We start from the raw sequence: 19978 nt of genomic DNA, 5'->3' as shown, positions 1-19978 counted from the left end.
GCGCGTAGCTGCTCTGGTTCCGTTGGCTAGAAAGGAGCTTGCGCAGGAGACCTTCCAGTTTGGTTGTGTCTCGTGTGTTTGGGGGGGTTGTGTGTGTGGTATGACACTGATATCTCGCCTTTTCCCTAGAGTGGCCTCCGAGGGAGCTTCGTCGCTGAGTGGAGGATCAGAAGTTGCTTTACCTTTGTAACTTTCAAAATAGGCCAAGCCATTTGCCAAAGCAGTGACGCATCTGCTCTTAAAGCAGCATTAAATTCGCTCCAGAGCCCCTGGTTGGGTGATGGGGGCCCAAGAGGCACGCATAAAAGCTGGGTCCTCTCCAGAGTCTTGTCAGGCCACAAATAAAAGTATTTCTACGCACACGCACACCTGCTTCAAATAATAAATCATTTATTTACTCCCATTATTTGCATACTTCCCAATAAAATATTAAATAAAATAGTGTAAAAATACATATAAAACTGTAAAATCAAAGCGGATGCCAACACTGATGGCATTCTCTCATGACTGCTAAACATTTATGCTCTCAATAATTAAGTACAGTAATTATGGTCAGCAAATAAAGGTTTTGGCCTGTCTACTATTTTTTCTGTAAGTTTCAATGTCGTTTAATGTGTTTTTGTGTCCCCTGCCTTGTGATGCTGACATGAAAAGTGGGATAGAAACAATTCTAATAAATAAAAGGCAACAAAGCAAGAAAAAAGCAGTTTCTTTGCACCCCAAATCTAAAACGCATTGGGTGGCAGCAGCGCCGTACAAATGATGCAGGCTTTCCCCACACTAGGCCTGGGAGGGTGAGGGCCTGACAAAAGCTGTGGCGCTGAACAGCCTCGGGCTTGGGAATTCTTTAAGAGGTTTTGTTGGGAGGTGGGTGGGTTGTTACAGTTATTGACTGTAATCTTTTGTATTTCATTTCTGAAATATACTCAGAGTCGCAAAGTGATTTCATGCTCTTTATTCAGCTCATAGTGGTGAGGAGGAATGAATGAAAGTCCCCTCAAAGTATCTGCTTTATATACATTATTTACACAATGGGCTGCACATGATTGGCTAATTCTGGAATTCTACTGTAAGCCAATCAGGTTGTGGATTCACTTATATCTGGAGCATGATTGGGTGGTTCCTGCCAGCCAATCATACTGCTGCATTGTTCTAGGACCAATCAGACTGCGGCATTCTGAATCCTATTGTTCTAGGACCAATCAGACTGCTGCAGTTTGGATCCTATTCAACTCAGTACATAACAATTTCAGATGTTACAGTACTCTGATTTATGCTTAGTTATGTGTTTTTTGTTATATTTATTATTTATGACTACTGTTGTTACGTTGGAATTGTGCTTTTTCATGTTGTAAGCCGCATGGAGCATGGTTTGAACCCTAGAAAGATGGAATTCAAGTAGAATTATGTATGTATGTACATATGTATGTCTACTCAGACGTAAATCAAACTGAATTCAGCAGGATTCGCGCCCAAGTGGAATTGGGACTGCAGACAAAGCAACAAATCAAAACTCGCAATAATAACGATAGTAATAAGAAAAATAACAGCAATGACAATAACATCCAGACAGTAACAGGTTAATTCCCTCCCCGGGCGGGTTAAGTTTATTCCTCCCGGAGGGCGTGGCTAATGACGCCCGTTTCGTTTTGCCCTCAGCAGGGCGCTGTGGCCTCACCTGGCGCTGCAGGCGTGGCGTCACAATCTCGCGCCGTCCTTGTCTCCTGCGTCGCAGTCCTCCTCCAGCAGACAAGATGGCGGCGCTGAGGGCGAGCGTTGCGCAGCGGGCGGCGGCGGCTCTCCTGAGGCCTGGGCCGGCCCAGGCTCCCCTCGCCGCGGGATACCACGAGAAGGTAGGGGACGGGGGCTGGCTCACTCCAGGGGGGCTTTGAGGGTCGCAGGAGAAAGGCGGGCGAGGGGGGAGGACCCAGCAGAACAGGGGTTTTCGGGGGGGGGGGTCCCTCAGAAGGTGGCAGACCCTTGCCTGGTCTCCTTCTCTGGAGGGTTTTGAGAAGCAGAGGCCAGGCGGCCACCTGTCAGGGATTCCTCAGCTGTCACGCCTCCTGCATCGCAGGAGGACAGACTCGAGGACCCTTGGAGGGCCCCTTCCGCTCTGCAGCTCCGTGATTCTATAAGGCAGCGGCTGTCATTCTAAACGGGTAGCTGGATTATGGGGGACATCACAAGGGGGTGTAAGGGAACGCTGCGCAGGTATGGGGGTCATAAGGGGTGTTGGGGGTAACCTGGGGGGGTTGGAGAGGGGATGTGATAAGGATTTGGGGGACTAAGGTAGGATTGGGGATCTTTGTAGACCTGGGGCTGATACAACAAGGGTGGCTGGAAACTGAGTGGAACACCAGAAAGAGGGTGAGAAGGGAAGCCTGCACAGATTTGGGGAGGGGACAGTTTAGTGGGCTCAAGCAGAATAGATGTCTGGGAGGAGTTAATTAGTATAAATAATGAAGACACTTCATTTTCAAAAAAATAATAATAAATTGAGTGGTGACCTTTAACAAATAGCTGGTGGTCAGAGGGAGGCATGGGGAAAGGCCTCGCAGTGGGGCAGGGGCTGCATTGTGGGTAGATAGAGAAGTTGGTGACTGAGGTTGCCCTTTTTTACTCTCACCCCTTTTCCATTTTGTATCATGGCTTCTAGATTGTTAGCCTGCAGGCAGGGACTGCCCTGCTCTTGTGTACAATGCTTAGGGAAATCCATGTGCTCTAGGAATGATTAACGGTAATCATAAGCTGTGGGAGTTGCTGTGATTCATGGAGGGAAGGAGGAAGGATGCAGAAGGAACAGGGCTAACATAGTCAGAGAGCCGGTATATGAAGGGTGGTATACCAAAAGGAGGCACAGAAGGAGAGGCAGGAAACGGTGCACAGTGGTGGGGGTTTGCAGACAGCTGGCTTAGAATGTTAGAGTACTGGCTAGATACTGTGCACCAGTATATTCCCTGCTGGGTTCAAAGGGCCATGCTGTTTCCTTCTCCTGCCCATAATGTGGAGGAGCACTTTGACTACAAGGTTGTGTACACAGGGCATTGCAGACACTCCCCCTCCCCTTGACAGATATTTTATGAGACTGGGATAAGTTTTAGTCATTTCTTGGGGATCTCTTTAAGTTGTGCTGGACAGAGTGGCAGAAATCAACAATTGGAAGGATCCCTGTAGGCTGCCTTGTCCAGCCACCTGTGTGATGATGCAGAAAATCCAAAGATAGACACCCCTGATGTCTAGGGCTCAGTCAAGAAATGTCTCCAGTAGGTGGCAGTCAGAGACTTTGCGACTCCATTAAATGATACGTGAATAGCCCTAAGAATAGTTGCAGAGTTGCAAGGGTCCAGGATGATTATCTTGTTCAAGGATTCACCTTTGTCCCCTGAAGATGCACATCAAACCTTTGCTTTTGAATTCCAGGTTGTTGATCACTATGAGAACCCACGAAATGTTGGTTCCCTGGATAAGAACGCAAAGAATGTTGGGACTGGCCTTGTGGGAGCACCAGCCTGTGGGGACGTCATGAAGCTGCAAGTAAGTTAGTGCTGCCTTGAGGCACCAAAGGCTGTGAGACAATAAAGCCTCTTTCAGTCTCTCACCCTCTATTCTCTGTGATCGTGAGCAAGAGAAGTGTCTCTTTCGTTTCAATGCAATGCTTAGTCACTCTCTTGAAAATGTCCTCAGGTTGAAGTAGATGAAAATGGAAAGATAACAGATGCCAGGTTCAAGACATTTGGCTGCGGGTCAGCAATCGCTTCAAGTTCCTTGGCTACTGAATGGGTGAAGGGCAAGACGGTAAGTCTGATGCCTGTCAATATATACCTTGGCTTTGTTTTGGAAAAAAACCTTTCATGCTGCATTACCATCTCTTAGGCTGCTTGAAGAAAGTTGTTTCCAGTCCAGGGAGGGTAGATTTTGCATGCATCATCCTAAGAGTCTAATAATGTGGAAGTCAGTTGTGGAGGCCTGGAGCTGGATCAGACCAAAAGTCCTTTTAGTCCAGCATCCTGTTCTCAGTGATCAGCCAGATGATTCTGTGAAGCCTGCAGACAGGATGTGATTGCAGCAGCAGCCCCCTTCTTCTTACCAGTTCCCAGCAGCTGAATTTCAGAAGCATACTGCTTCCAGCAGATATTCCATCTGGCGATAGAAAATGAAATTGTGTCTGTGGAGCAGTTAGCAGCTGTTGCTATGGAAAAGCTGTGGGTTACGCACCTGTTTTGTGTTCGGAAAGTATTAGGTTCAATCCTCAGCTTCTCCAGGTAGGACTGGGAAGAAACCTTCTCTGAAAGAACCACTGCCAGTTATTCTAAGCAATACTGAGCTAGATAGACCTGAAGTCTGGTAGTGCAAGACAGTAGTCCTGTGTGCCTAAGTCCATGGTATGAAATGGAAGGCTAAATAGTAATTTTTGTATGTTTCAGGTTGATGAAGCCTTGAAGATCAAAAACACAGACATTGCTAAAGAGCTCTGCCTTCCTCCAGTAAAATTGCACTGCTCCAGTAAGTAACTTTTTTGTCCTTTGTTACCATTGAAACTCTTTGCAGACAAGTTGTTGGAAGGAAGCACCACAAGGCCCCAAATGCAAATAGTCAATCATGAACAAAAAAGGTGGATATAAGTGAAGTTCTTTTACAGCGATGCCTTCTATGTAGTTGGTATGTTCTTAGAGAAAGTGAAGAGCTAGAATAGAAGGGCATATGCCTGATTGGTGCTAAGGAGAGTTGTAATTCAACAATAGCTGTACAGCTACAAGTACTCCAACCTTGGGAAGCTGGAAATTAGTTCTGGAGCTAGTGTTGTGATAGACTGAACCAGGATGTTCCTGTTACAGCTCCTGCCATTAAACTCAGTGGAAGGCTGTTGGAAAGGGAGTCAGGGTTGAGGCACTGAGAATAATATTGGCTTATCTTTATGGGGCTGTTGTAAAGAATGCTGAGAAGGCAAGTGAACTGATTTGTGCACAAGTGCTATGCCCATGCTAAGTCATAAACTGGCCTAAGATCACCCCTCAAAACTCAGAAATCTGGGCACAAAGGAAATCTCTCCTTCGCTTTAGAAATGCCTAAAGGTCACCCCAAGGTGAATGTGGGGGCTTACTGCCAAGGAAGTGAATTGGCCTGCTGAGTTGCAGGAGAGAGCCAGAAGCACGGCTCTTCTCCCAGAGTCCTTGGCACTCGGGATTGAAATTATTTTGCTTATTCGACTTCCGCTGTTAAACCAGTGTAATATTTCACTTGTGTTCTTCCTCCCTTAGTGCTGGCAGAAGATGCCATCAGGGCTGCCTTAGCAGATTACAAGTTGAAGCAGGGGCCGAAGAGCAGTGAGCCAGGAAAAAATGCAAGCATGGTCTAGAAGGAGGTGCTGCGTGTCAAAAGGCCTGGAGGCCTGTCCCGCGACAACCAATTGTAATTTAGCAGGGCAATTACAGCAAGGAGCCAACAAATCACCTTAGTGCATTTTGGAAGCATGCACGATGTCAGGCTGCATTGGAACCACCTCAGGGCAGTCGCCTTGATCATCTTTGCTACCAGCTTTTCTGTTTTCCTTCCACATGTGGGTGGAAAGAGAAGAACCTTCTTGTGATTTCAGTGTGAGAATTTTGCTATAAGTAATCGTTCCAGCTTTCAGTGTGTAGGAGGCAATTGCCTACGTGTTTGCTAGGGCATGGCCCGCTGTTGCAAGGAGCAGCCCCATCTCTGCTTCGGGCAAAGCTGCCTGGTACGAGAGAACAGTCAGGGACCTGTAACTCTCCCCACAGGAAGGGAAATTGAGCCCACTCTAGATATCTTTGGGGACTAAAGAAGGTAGAAGTTCCTCTCCTGCTGTTTCCGCAGATGAGGCAGCAAGAATCTCCCTTCCCGTTGCCAGCAGCATGTTCTTCTAGCCGGGAGGGAGGAGATTTACCCCAACAGCAGATTAAGGCAGAAACAACCATGTTCCTATCCTTATTCCCTAGTTTGGGTTTTAAAGAAAAGGATTGTGTGATCAGACAGTTTATGCACAAGTTTCAGATTTATTTTATGTACAGTGTATGCTATGTAGAAATATATAGAGATAATATATGCTGTGCTCTGGCTCAATGAATTGTGTGTTTCTTCCTAGCAAATTTCAGGCTGAATTTAGAAGAGGAATTTGTATAAATGCCTTATTTGGCACAACAGTATTCAGCCAGACCACAGAGAAATAAGAGAGAGGTATCAGCCTGCTTGGGGTGGCAAGGGTGGGTGGGTGTGGAGGATGCAACATAGAGTGACAGTGGGAAGAGACAAAACAAACTGAGGGGGAGGGAAGACTGTGGTGCCTTCCTTGGTGGGAATGGCTGGCTGGGACCCTGTAGAGTCGCTCCTTTTGGGAGAATACACAGTGACATTTTGCTGCCGATTGCTTGTATGGCCCTTCTAAAAGTAGGGAATGTAGGCCACAGTCCTCTTGCTCCCCAGCAACCGACACTCAGGAGATTTGCTCATCATCTTTGGAAAATGCCAGCCCTGTGCTCTTTGAAACAGCCTTGAAAAGCAATCAGCCCCATTAGAGAACAGCATTGCTTAGAAGGACAAGATAGCTCAGTTTCTCAGTAAGAAAGGCAAAAAGTCCTTCACCAATGTGAGGGGTGTATTCTTAGCAAAATCTGCATTTATTCCCCCCCCCCCCCCCGGAGCTATGGGAGGGGGTGCTATTGCCCAGAAGAACTCAGTTGGGGTTTTTTTACACAGCCCTTAGCTTCAGGAATAGTGACAGGTCAGAACTACATTTCCAGGTTCCTTGGCTGATTTACAACCAAAGCAACCTGAAAAAATAAAAAAGGTTTAATGAACTAGTACTTAAAGAAGGGGACGCAGGTGGCGCTGTGGGTTAAAGCCTCAGCGCCTAGGACTTGCCAATCGAAAGGTCGGCGGTTCGAATCCCTGCGGCGGGGTGCGCTCCCGCTGCTCGGTCCCAGCGCCTGCCAACCTAGCAGTTCGAAAGCACCTCCGGGTACAAGTAGATAAATAGGGACCGCTTACCAGCGGGAAGGTAAACGGTGTTTCCGTGTGCGGCTCTGGCTCGCCAGAGCAGCGATGTCACGCTGGCCACGTGACCCGGAAAGTGTCTCCGGACAGCGCTGGCCCCTGGCCTCTTAAGTGAGATGGGCGCACAACCCCAGAGTCTGTCAAGACTGGCCCGTACGGGCAGGGGTACCTTTACCTTTACCTTTTTACTTAAAGAAGACTTCCCTTTTTAGTTTCTGGGTGGTGGATAGGAGAGGAAAGAAAAAGTCATGTTTCAGTTGGACTGATTCTTGAAGTGTGTTTATTAGTGGAAGGGGTTGCCTTGGGTGGCACATGATGGGGAGTGGCAATAAGAAATCCCTGAGGGCAGCCTGCCCCATGCTCCCTAAGCTGTCTCACAAAGACATCATCAGCATCCAGACAAGATTCAACTGCCAGTCCAGCTTCTGTGCATGAAATGGGGGTGCCATCTTGTCCTTTGCCAAATGTCTGACCCTGCTGCTGCTACTGCTGCTGCTGCAGGGCTCCCCTTATATTCTTAACCAACCGACTATATCCAGCCTGTCCCAGGGGAGCATTTCAGATTGAATCACTTCCCCTTGCTTTACACAGGGGTAGTCAACCTTTTCATACCTACCACCCACTAATGCATCTTTTTCGATGGTAAAATTTCCTTACCACCCCCCAGTGCTCGATGGAAGGAGGATTCAGCTTGTGCCATAGAACCCCCTACCGCCCACCTAGAATCCTGAAACACCCACTAGTGGGCGGAAGGGACCAGGTTGACAATCCCTGCGTTACACACTCCAGAGAGCTGCCCAGCACCAGCAGTGAGGTGGGTCCACTCACGTGTGAATCAGCCCCACTAACAGAAGACATGAAGAACAGCGCTGCTGAACCAGGCCAGTGCGTGCCCATCTAGTCCAGCCTCCTATTCTCACAGTGGCCAGCCAGTGGGAAGCCCACAAGCAGGCACCGGGTGTAAGAGCCCTCTCCTGCATTTTCCAGCAACTGGTATTCAGAAGCATTCCTCTGATCATGGAGGCAGAGCACAGCCATCTGGGCTAGTAACCATCCCCCCCCCCCCATGAAATTATCCAGTCCTCTTTTAAAGCCAGCCAAGTTTGTGGTTATCACTGCTTCCTGCAAGAGGGAGTTCCGTAGGGAGTTGCATAACTGCTGCATGAAGTACCCTCTTAAATCCCGAATCTTCTAATGCTCAGCTTCAGCGGATGCTGTACATAAATACCCTCAACAATTCTGCTTTGCATCCCTCTGCAAGTGAGAAACGCTTGCCACTTTTGCAAGGGACTTGCGAGTATTCCAGTTCATGCTGAGCAGCAGTTGCTCTCTCATTGGAGGTCTGTGGCACGTCAAATAATTTATTAGTAGCTCAGGTTTCTAACTGAAATGTCTCTACAGCTGCTCCAGCATCGTGGTTTATAACAGCAGCTGTGCACCATAAGACAGACTTGCAGGCTGTAAAACTATTCCTGTTGCCAATGTGTCGCTCCTCAAATGCAGGAAAGGGGGGTTTATATATATATAAAAAAAACACATCTGAAATGTTTAGATTTTAAAAGCATCTGGTTCTTGAGGGAAAGTCAAGATGTCCCAAAAGGGGCAAAATCAGAAGGGCAGGGCAGCTCTGCCCCCTCCCAGTGCTGAGCTAAAGAACAAGGCTGCTTTTTGTGTCCAGCACAGCTCATGTCTAGCGACCGGACTCTTCTCCGGGGTGTAGCAAATAATGTAGTGCAGGAGCTTCCTGTGATGCCCCCCATAGCCACATCCTTATGGAGAGCCCCCAAAAGCAGGCAGCTGTTTTGATCCATCTACATACATAGCCCTCCCGAAAACAGCAGCACAAGATTCAATATTGTGTTTAATTTGCTGGATGCAAACCTTTGCAACAGCACTGCATGTCTTGCTTAGTTGTGCATTTCCCAAGTTGGAGAACAGTGCTCTTCTCTTGTCTGAAAATTCAAGCCCTTCACCTGCCTTCTGGAGGTGGCCAGAAAAACACCTCTCAAAAAATGGCTGAGTACGAGAGGCTTGACTTCCTGGCGTTCTCTCCTGTTATCAGAAGCCTCTCCAAAAGGCCCACTGATAATGCTTCCCCTTAGCCCACAGAGCGGCCAAGGCACCAGAAAAACCAGCATTAGGGCCTCTCAGCTTTTGCCTTTTTGCACAAATATGCTGGCTATTTCCTCCTTTAATCCCAGGAGAGAAATAGATTTCATGACAGCTTCCCCGCCCCCTTCCAGATGTGGCACTGAGACATGCAGGCGCTGGGGAAGAGAGGCTGGAAAGGAGTTGGGGGAAATCCAGCCTTCCATTACTATTTCAGAAACTGGAGGGAGCAAGAAGATATGCAGATCTCACAAAGGGCGTGCAGGCAATGACACGTGGCTGGTCTGCACAGTGGCAGAAGCGTCCAAAGCTTAACAGGGATCTCAAATGCAAAGAATAATCTCACTCCCTTGAGTGGATATTGAAACATGGCCTGTATTTTGAACAGTCATCTTCATTCTGTGGGGTGTTCCAGAAATTTGCAATTTAAAAGGGAAGGTGGCAGATCATGAATTCTGTCATTTCGACTGAAAGCACCCACTTGCGTGTTCACCTATGGTGAGTAGGAATCACCTGTAGATAATCAGGGGACATTACTTTAAAAAGGATTCTACTTTTTATGCCTCTGCATAAAAATGCATAATAAAAGCATGTGTGTTCAGATGGATTGCTAAAAAGAAAAAAGTGAATACAAGTACAGTGGTACCTCAGAACTTGAACAGAATCTGTTCTGGAAGACCGTTCGACTTCTGAAACGTTCGAGTTTCAAAGTTGGACATTAGTTTTCCAAGGATCGTTAGAAAACTGGAGCACTTCCTGGTTTTTGGCATTTGGGAACCAAAACGTTCAAGAACAGCCATTCAAGTTCCGAGGTACCACTGTAGTAGTTTTTGTCTATTTTTAAAGGATGAATTAAAAGAAATCATTACCTGGTGTCAGGTATCTCAGGCTCATTCTTCATTTGGAGCACAGGGGAGAGGGCCTACACACACTTGCCTTGTTTAAATCCTGAAGGGTGCTACTTCCCTAATATACAACTATTTGATCATGAAGTGGGGGTGCTAGAGGCCTTCGGATTGTATGGGGATCAGATTTAGGCCACCCAAACAAAGATCACAAATAAGAAGGAATCTGGACCCCCACCACCCCATGAAAACCATCTCTGCTCGCTTACAGGAGGCCTCGCTCAAGGTCATCTTCCAATGGCACTGGACACCGGTCAGGCTGGCAAAAATGAATCCCTCCCTCTCCCCCATACCTTGAAAGGGTTGTGGAAAACATGGTTCATCCATTCACGTTGAGTGAGAATGCCCCCATGTTAAAAAATTTTGGAGCAGCAAATACCCCATTATATCTATAATTACAAGCCAACCTCTTTCTCCAAATCCTGCCTTAGCCCTAATATCTTTGGACATGGAGGGGCTCCATTTTGCACGACAGAAAACCAACAGACTTCTTACTGACCACAACAAGATTAGCGATAGCTCAGCAATGCAAGAACAAGACTGAAATACCCCTGAAGATATGGGAAAATAATATTTGGGATACAGCAATGTCTGAGCATCTCGGCAGACACAGGAGGGCAATTAAAGGCATAACAAAAAGAGACACCTTCCAAGAAAGGTGGACCCCTTTCTTGAACTGTGTTAATGACCAAAATCAAGACCTTGTTACCCCAACCACTCAATTTTCTCAGTGGAGAATCATAGAGTTGGAAGAGACCACAAGGGCCATCGAGTCCAACCCCCTGCCAAGCAGGAAACACCATCAGAGCACTCCTGACATATGGTTGTCAAGCCTCTGCTTAAAGACCTCCAAAGAAGGAGACTCCACCACACTCCTTGGCAGCAGATTCCACTGTTGAACAGCTCTTACTGTCAGGAAGTTCTTCCTAATGTTTAGGTGGAATCTTCTTCCTTGTAGTTTGGAACCATTGCTCCGTGTCCGCTTCTCTGGAGCAGCAGAAAACAACCTTTCTCCCTCCTCTATGTGACATCCTTTTATATATTTGAACATGGCTATCATATCACCCCTTAACCTCCTCTTCTCCAGGCTAAACATGCCCAGCTCCCTTAGCCGTTCCTCATAAGGCATCATTTCCAGGCCTTTGACCATTTTGGTTGCCCTCCTCTGGACACGTTCCAGTTTGTCAGTGTCCTTCTTGAACTTTGGTGCCCAGAACTGGACACAGTACTCCAGGTGAGGTCTGACCAGAGCAGAATACAGTGGCACTACTACTTCCCTTGATCTAGATGCTATACTCCTATTGATGCAGCCCAGAATTGCATTGGCTTTTTTAGCTGCCGCGTCACACTGTTGGCTCATGTCAAGTTTGTGGTCAACCAAGACTCCTAGATCCTTTTCACATGTACTGCTCTCAAGCCAGGTGTCACCCATCTTGTATTTGTGCCTCTCATTTTTTTTGCCCAAGTGCAATACTTTACATTTCTCCCTGTTAAAATTCATCTTGTTTGTTTTGGCCCAGTTCTCTAATCTGTCAAGGTCGTTTTGAAGTGTGATCCTGTCCTCTGGGGTGTTAGCCACCCCTCCCAGTTTGGTGTCATCTGCAAATTTGATCAGGATGCCCTTGAGTCCATCATCCAAGTCGTTGATAAAGATGTTGAATAAGACCGGGCCCAAGACAGAACCCTGTGGCACCCCACTAGTTACTCTTCTCCAGGATGAAGAGGAACCATTGATGAGCATCCTAACAATCAAAAAAATAAATATGGAAGAGCAAAGATTGACATATGAAGACCTTTTAATAAGATCTGAAGACAGTTGGAAACTAAGACCGTATGAAGAGCTGAAAGGAAAATTAACAGGCTGGCTACAATATCATCAGATAAACGCAATATGGACAGAAGATAAAAAAATTGGAATGAATGAAAAGAAAACCAGATTTCAGATTGAAATAATCGAAAGCAAAACTAAATTACTCTCTAAAATGTATGATATTTTACTGGAATGGGACACAAAAGATGAGGAAATTAAGGAGGTAATGGTCAAATGGGCGATAGATCTGGGGCACAACATAGAATATGAAAAATGGTCAAAATTATGGAATGAGGGAATGAAATTCACGGCAAGTGTTGCAATTAGAGAAAACTTAGAGAAGATGATTTATAGGTGGTATATCACACCAGAAAAACTAAGCAAGATGTATAAGACCGAAAGTAAGGCCTGCTGGAAATGCAAAATAAAAGAAGGCAATTTTATACATATGTGGTGGAGGTGTGAGGAGATAAAAAAAAATTGGAATTTGATATATAATGAGTTAAAAAAAATATTTAGATACACATTCCCTAAAAAACCAGAGGCCTTCTTACTAGGTATTATTGGAGAAGAAATTAGGAAAGAAGACAAAACCTTGTTTCAATATTCGACAGCAGCGGCCAGAATGCTAATTGCACAAAATTGGAAAGGTACAAATATACCAACGGTGAAGGATTGGCAAACAAAATTATTTGAATTTGTTGAGTTGGCAAAAATGACGCAAAGAATTAGAAATCAAAAAAATACAAAGTTAAAGGATGATTGGAATAAATTCATGGTCTATATTGAAGGTAATTATAAAAACCTACCAACTATAACAGGTCTGTTATAAAACTTACGATGTATGATCTAACAATCCAATACCAGCTGTAAAAAATGAAGTTTTTAATATCAGAAACCCGAATTCAACAGGGAAGGAAGTCAGTCGGTGTATTTTAAACATGCACTCAAATTTGTTATATGCATTAGTTTTTTTGTTCTTTCTTTTTTCTATGTACTCTTTTCTTTATTTTGTTTTTTTCGTTGTTGGTGTAGTTTTTTTTTTGTTTCCTTTTTTTTCTGTTTGTGTTGTAAATGAAACTTAATAAAAAAGAATTAAAAAAAAAGAAAAAAAAGATGAGCACCCTTTGGGTTCGGTCAGTCAGCCAGTTACAAATCCACTGAGTGGTAGCATAGTCAAGACCGCATTTTACCAGCTTCTTTACAAGAATATCATGGGGCACCTTGTCAAATGCCTTGCTGAAAGCAAGGTAGGCTACATCCACTGCGTTCCCTTCATCTACCAGGCTTGTAATTCTGTCAAAAAACGAGATCAGATTAGTCTGACATGACTTACTTATTGGTGATCACAGTATTCCTTTCTAGGTGCTCACAGACTGTTTGCTTAATGATCTGCTCCAGAATCTTCCCTGGTATTGATGTCAGACTGACTGGGTGGTAATTATTTGGGTCCTCTCTTTTCCCCTTTTTGAAAATAGGAACAACATTTGCCCTCTTCCAGTCTGCCGGGACTTCACCTGTTCTCAGGGGGTTGGACTCGATGGCCCTTGTGGTCTCTTCCAACTCTATGATTCTATGATTCTATGAATTCTCAAAGATGACTGCCAGTGGTTCTGAGATCACATCTGCCAGTTCTTTTAATACTCTTGGATGCAGTTCATCTGGCCCTGGAGACTTGAATACATCTAAACTAGCCAAGTATTCTTGTACTATCTCCTTAGTTATTCTGGGCTGTGTTTCCTCTGCTGAATCATTTGCTCCAAATTCTTCAGGTCGGGCACTGTTTTCTTTATCGGAGAAGACTGAGGCAAAGAAGGCATTGAGGAGTTCAGCCCTTTCTGTGTCCCCTGTTTGCATTTCACCATCTTCTCCTCTGAGTGGCCCCACTGTTTCTTTGTTCTTCCTTTTGCTACGAACATACCCATAAAAGCCTTTTTTGTTGCTTTTAACCTCTCTAGCAAGCCTGAGTTCATTCTGTGCTTTAGCTTTTCTGACTTTGTGTCTACACGTGCTGGCTATTTGTTTGAATTCCTCTTTGGTGGTTTCCCCCCTTTTCCATTTTTTGTACACATCCTTTTTTAATCTTAACTCAGTTAAAAGTTCTTTAGATAGCCACCCTGGCTTCTTTAGGCACCTTCCATGTTTCCGTCTCATTGGTATTGCCTGAAGTTGTGCTTTTACTATCTCCCTCTTAACAAACTCCCAGCCATCATGAACTCCCTTTCCTTTTAGTATTACTGTCCATGGGATCTCACCCAGCACTTCCCTAAGTTTTATGAAGTCGGCTTTCTTAAAGTCAAGAAATTGAGTCCTAGTATGCTTGGCTGCTCCTTTCCACTGTATAGTAAACTTCAGAAGAGCATGATCACTCGCACCTAATGATCCTTCCACTTCTACCCCACTAACCAGGTCATCAACACTGGTTAGGACCAGATCTAAAATGGCTGTTCCTCTCGTTGCTTCTCCCACTTTCTGGACAACGAAGTTGTCTGCAAGACCAGTGAGGAATCTGTTTGACCTTATGCTCTTGGCTGAGTTTGACATCCAACAAATATCCGGGTAATTGAAGTCCCCCATTACTACTATCTCCCTTCCTTTTGCATGCTTGGCCATCTGTTCCAGGAAGGCATCATCTATGTCCTCTGTTTGGCTTGGGGATCTATAGTAAACTCCCACAATGAGGTCACTGTTATTCTTCTCTCCCATAATTTTGACCCAAATGCTCTCACTTTGGCTTTGAGGTTCTAAATCTTGGATCTCTTCACAGGTATACACATCAATGACATATAACGCCACTCCTCCTCCTTTCTTGTCTGGTCTGTTTCTCTGAAATAGACTGTATCCCTCCATTATTACATTCCAATCGTGGGACTTATCCCACCAGGTTTCAGTGATGCCTATTATGTCATATTTAGTTTGCTGTACCAAGAGCTCAAGCTCATCTTGTTTATTTCCCATGCTTTGCGCATTAGTGTACAGACATTGAAGTCCATTAATCATTCCCCCGTGTCTCTTATTTAAGGATTTTTCCCTCCCACCACTAGGTCTGCGTGCTGTTTGCTCCATTTGGTCTATGACATTTGGATGATCATCTTCATCAATTGATAGACTCCTACCTTCAGGAGCACTGTCTTCCTCCCCCACATTAGTCAGTTTAAAGCCCTCCTGATGAGGTTTCTGAGATTTTTGGCAAAAACATTCCTCCCAACCGTTGTGAGGTGCAGCCCATCGTTTGCCAGAAGTCCATCTTCAAGAAACTGCAGTCCGTGATCTAAGAATCCAAACCGTTCCTGTTTACACCATTTGCGAAGCCAGCTGTTCACTTCCACTATTTTTCTCTCTCTCCCTGGGCCACGTCGTTCAACTGGGAGGACAGATGAGATGACAATTTGTGCATTTAATTGCTTCAATTTCCTGCCCAGAGCCTCATAGTCTCTTTTGATCTTCTGGAGGCTATTGCTTGCAGTGTCATTGGTTCCCACATGAACCAAGAACCAAGAGGAAGGGGTATTTGTCAGTGGGTTTTATGATTCCTTGTAGTCGTTCAGTTACATCTTGGATCTTAGCCCGGGGAGACAGCACACTTCCCGAGACATCTTGTCAGGCCCACAGATCACTGCTTCTGTTCCCCTCAGTAGGGAATCCCCTATCACCACTACACGCCTCCTCTTAGGTTTGGTCGGGGTTCTTCCGTGAGCTGTCCGTTCCAAGGTCGCCTGCACATTCCCTGAGGACTGACTTTGCTGCTCGTCTTCATATACCTGATCGATTGTAATGAGGGAGAGATCCTCAAATGGAGTCTGCTCTTCGTCTTCCATGCTAGGGGAGAGGACCTCAAAGCGATTGTGTATTTCTAAACAATCAGAGCGAACCCTGGGCCTCCTACTTCTTTGAGTCATGTTTCTCCATATATCTGGCTCCTGTGTTGGTGAACTAGCCTCCTTCTCAGGGGAGTCCCCTGTCTCCTCTTTGGTGGAGACGGTGTGCTCTGTTGCTTCCAAGAAGAGCTCCAGCTCTCTAATTCTTTGGAGCGTAGCTACACATTCCTCCAGTTGCTGGACTTCGTCTTCTAAGAGGGCAATCAACATGCAATTGCTGCAGGTAAAGCTGCCTGCAACCTTTGGCAAGATGGCAAACATTGTGCAGGAACCGCAGGTGACTGCAGCTGTTCCCTCACTCTCTATCTTGAGAACGTGTCGTTGGGGGTGGCTACAGCGGTCCTCCATCATAAAAAGCGTGAAGACAGGACAAATAACTCCCCCCCCCAAAAAAACCTAGGTCTCCCCCAACAAACGTTTGAGACTAGCTCCCCTAAATCTAAAAGATGGATCAAACCGCTGCCCTGCAAGCTCTGATAAGCTGCTCCCACAGCTAATCACCTGCCTCAACAGAAACCCTGCCCCCTCTGACCTTTGCACAGGGAGAGCAGCTAATCAGCCACAAAGAAACACACACACGAGAAAACCCTTTTTGCTCCTTCTTCAGCTGCTGCCCTGCAAGAAGTAAAGTTAAGTAGTAGGTTTGAATACTGAATGTGTAAGCTTATGTATAAAGTCAATGGGTAGAACAAACAGCATTAAATGTACTGCTGGATAAGTGTTTAATGGTTCTTTTATTTGTTTAAAAATCAATAATAATTGCTTAAAACATTATAAGAATCATACCGGGAAAATAAACAACATTAGAGCAAAAGAACCTGAGAGGTGCATTGCTTCCTATGCCCATTGCTCCTTCCTATATGAAACTGATGGAGCGTGTCCACAAAATTGAGCCAAATGGTCCTGCTGAGAACTAAGGGGGACTGTAAGTTTGGTTTAACGGTCAAATCCTCTTCCCAGGGAGCTCTGGGAATTGTAGCTCTGAGAAGAGAACTGGGGTCTCCTCACAACTCTCAGCACCCTCAACAAACTACAGTTCCCAGAATTCTTTGGGGGAAGCCATGACTGGCTAAAGGGGCATCATATTGCTGTTGTGTAGAGTGTGGATATGGCCCCTTTGGCTTCCCAGTCCACCAGATGCCTCTTGGAAGGCCACAAGCTGGACAGCAAGGAAGCAGCCCTAGCTTCTTCCCAGCAGCCCATATCCAGTGGCATTCATGGCTCCCCAGTGGCTATTCTAAGATACACTGCGGATGAACATGGAGGAACTATTATAACTTCCCATCTCAGTGGTGTCTCCCTGTTTATGGCATGCTCTGCACTATCTGCTTTTGTGGGAGATTAGCAGCCAACTTAACAAAGGCATATTCTTGCTAGTTAGCATGAGAAGGGGCCAAGTCCACAGAGCCACATTGCAGTATTGCTGAGACCATAGAAATACAACTGGTAGACAGGCCTCTGCATGATGTCATTTCCCCTTGGAGCATACAGTACTTGTGGTTCCCCTCTCTCTTCCTTTGACCACCATTGGATACAGACATGCCTCCACTTGCTCCGCATCCCTGAAGCTGTAGATATAAGTATGTTGCCTGCATAGTTTTGACTGCTGCCATTGCTGTGAACCAATGCATGAGTATAAGTAAGTAAATCTTTTTAAACTTACTTCCCAGGTTGTTGCCTGATTCTTTGTTAGGTGGGTTAGAAGGGGGGAGCCAGCTTATTTCATAGCTGGACTTGCTCAAAACAATATTTTACAGCCTGATTCCTATGCTTTACATTTTGCTGCCAAAGGTGGGAGTTTGAAACTCTGTTCAACCTGCACATGAGGGGCCTGACTCCAGCTATGGAGGCCAAGCCATTTTGGTTTATTGTGGTCATAAGAACCATCCAAGTTGGTGATCATCACTGGCTCCTGTGGGAGTGAGTTCCATGGTTCCAACTATTGCGAATTTTTGATTATTTGTATGTCGCTTTGAGTTTCCCTTTTGGGAGAGGGACAGTGGCTAATTTAAAAAAACCCCATTAATTAATAGTAAGTAACTTTGCATCAGCATCAATTTTTTAAAAACAGAAAGCACTTCTTGTGCAGTATTTTCATCACCAGCTGAGGTGCCATTTTGCTGACCCCAGAAAGTGCCTGGGGCTTTGGGGAAGGGGCCTGGCTCTGGGGCAGAGCATCTGCTTCGCTCTCACAAGGTCCTGGGTTCCATCTCTGGCACCATCTTTGGGTGGGACTGGGAGCAACCTGACCTGTAATCCTGGCAAGCTGCTGCCAGGAGAGAATACTGTAACTGTGTTAGGTGGGCCAGTGGTCTGATTCTGTCTACAGCAGCTTCCTCTGTTCCTAAGCAAACTATCTGGCCACAGACCAGAAGATGTGGCAAAGGAAGGACCAGCTGTGCATGGGAACTACCCAAATTGCCAGTGACCAGAGAGCTTCGTAAATGGCTCCCAACGCTTCTCTCACAGAATGGTTAGGGGTTTTTTCTCCCCATCTACTAATACCAGACTTCAGTTTAGCCAGAACTGGACAGGTTTTGAAGCTTTCCCAGCTATTTACTGTCTTTTTTAAAAATAAAAATAAAAGATTTTGTGTTATATAGATTTAGATCAGTGGCCAATTCTTACCTATATAATTTGTTTGACCCCTAAACTAGGGGTGGCTAACACCCAATTAAGGGGTGTGATCAGGCTCTCACCCTCCCAAGCAAAATTGTCTGGTCCCTGCCAGATCCTGCCAATTTTGGTGATGGCATTGAAAATATTTTGTTGTATCTACTGTATATTTTAGAATATTTAATGTGCACTAGGCATTTAGATACCTTGTAATATATTATAACCAAATTCTGCCTGATGGCTCCTGAGGAGCAGGTTTCCGTATATGGTTGGTAACAATTGGATGCCATTTTGAATCACGATGGTGGGTTGAACTTTTCAGAACTGCATTCATTTTTTGGGGTTTCTTTGACCTCTCAAACAACACTGAATATGGGACATCCGCAGTTAAGACTTAGCTGGTTGTAGCTTTTGGGAGCTTGTGCCAGGAGCCTGTGAATGCCCTCACTTAGTGGGGGCGTTTGAGGGGAGGCCCTACACACACTCCAAGAGACATGGAGGGCGAGGCCTGCAGCACCTGCACCATGTTGGTCTTCCTGCCAGAGAGCATGCAAAAGTACACTTGTAGCAAGTGTGCACAGGATGCCTCGTTGGAAGAGAAGGTACAACAACTTGAGGCCTGCCTATCCACATTTCCAGCTACAGGACAAGATGCGGAGTTTCTTGACAGAGCTGAGTGGAATGTGCTGGAGCAGCAGCACAGGTGAGGTGCCTGTAAGGAGGAGGAAGATTGCCCGTTGCAGGAGATGAACCCCTGGAGGAATGTGGCACACCAAAGTAGGACTGTCAGGAACCATGTTGTATCATTGGAGCTGCAAAAACAATTCCATGCTCTCACCTTGGACACCGATTCTGGACCAGAGGAGCTAGGACAGCAGTTGGTGACCTCAAAATACACCGAGGGGGCTGTGGAAGGTACAGTGCACAGAATGACTCCTGCCACCCTCCAGAGTAGGAAGAGATGGGGGGAGATGGACTTGGAGGAGTCATTTTCCATTCTTGACCCTTCACATCCAAGGCTACTGATTGTGGATGAGTACGCAAACAACCCACTTGCTACCTTCCAAGGAAATGATCTCAGAGAAAGGGAATTGCAGTCTGGAGAAGGCAAGCTGAAGGAGAAGGAAGTACTCAAGCCATAAGGCTCCTGCCTTTATAACCTAGCCTAATAATATCCAGATAAGCTCCAATAAGCAATAAGGGGAAATTCATTATATTGGTCCAAATACAGGGATTGGGAGAAATATGTCCAGATGAGAGGCCCTAAACTCCTACCCTGCTAGCAATCTATTTTCTGATTCTGGGCCAGAGGAGCAAGAACCGCAGTTGCAAACCTATGAATACACCGAGGTGGCTTTGGAGCATGCAGTGTTTAGAATGATCCCTGCTGCTCCTCAGAGGCGGCAGAGACAAGTGGGGGTGGTGGGTGACTCCCTACTGAGGAGGACAGAGGCTGTAGTGTGAGGAGGAAACAGGGTGTGCCAGGAGATGTCTTTTGGGTGCAAAGATTCATGATGTGACAAGAGAAGTCGCTGAGTCTTATAAAGCCCACTGGCCACAGCCCTGAAGTCTCTGCATAAGGGATGCTCTGGGCCTGGCAACTCTCGTTCTAATCACTTCCCCAAGGCTAGCCCAAAATATTTTGC

General features: G+C 45.8%; 1 protein-coding gene and 1 long non-coding RNA gene across 2 annotated transcripts; one reads left to right on the top strand and one right to left on the bottom strand.

Annotated features, from left to right (window-relative positions):
- The first annotated feature begins 1695 nt into the window (after positions 1-1695).
- ISCU (iron-sulfur cluster assembly enzyme) lies at positions 1696-6084 on the top strand. Its single transcript, XM_079950105.1, has 5 exons — positions 1696-1853; positions 3421-3534; positions 3685-3795; positions 4425-4503; positions 5259-6084. The coding sequence occupies exons 1-5, from the start codon at positions 1755-1757 to the stop codon at positions 5354-5356; spliced, it is 501 nt and encodes a 166-aa protein (XP_079806231.1). The 5' UTR covers positions 1696-1754; the 3' UTR covers positions 5357-6084.
- A 561-nt stretch (positions 6085-6645) lies between these two features.
- LOC307201094 lies at positions 6646-10915 on the bottom strand. The gene is made up of 2 exons (XR_013832524.1): positions 7204-10915; positions 6646-6824 (listed from the first exon to the last, which is right to left on the bottom strand). It is a non-coding gene; the product is annotated as an uncharacterized lncRNA (long non-coding RNA).
- Between the last annotated feature and the right edge of the window lie 9063 nt (positions 10916-19978).

The sequence above is a fragment of the Podarcis cretensis genome, assembly GCF_951804945.1.
Source record: "Podarcis cretensis genome assembly, chromosome: 13".
Lineage (NCBI taxonomy): Eukaryota > Metazoa > Chordata > Lepidosauria > Squamata > Lacertidae > Podarcis > Podarcis cretensis.
Note: the sequence above shows the minus strand (reverse complement) of the source record. Positions and strands in the feature narration are given on the sequence as shown.

Excerpts from the sequence above, each read along its gene's own strand:
- ISCU (XM_079950105.1), top strand. The coding sequence starts at position 1,755 with ATGGCGGCGCTGAGGGCGAGCGTTGCGCAGCGGGCGGCGGCGGCTCTC. Across the intron at positions 3,535-3,684 it reads GGGACGTCATGAAGCTGCAA|GTTGAAGTAGATGAAAATGG; the intron begins GTAAGTTAGTGC and ends AAATGTCCTCAG. Across the intron at positions 4,504-5,258 it reads AGTAAAATTGCACTGCTCCA|TGCTGGCAGAAGATGCCATC; the intron begins GTAAGTAACTTT and ends TTCCTCCCTTAG.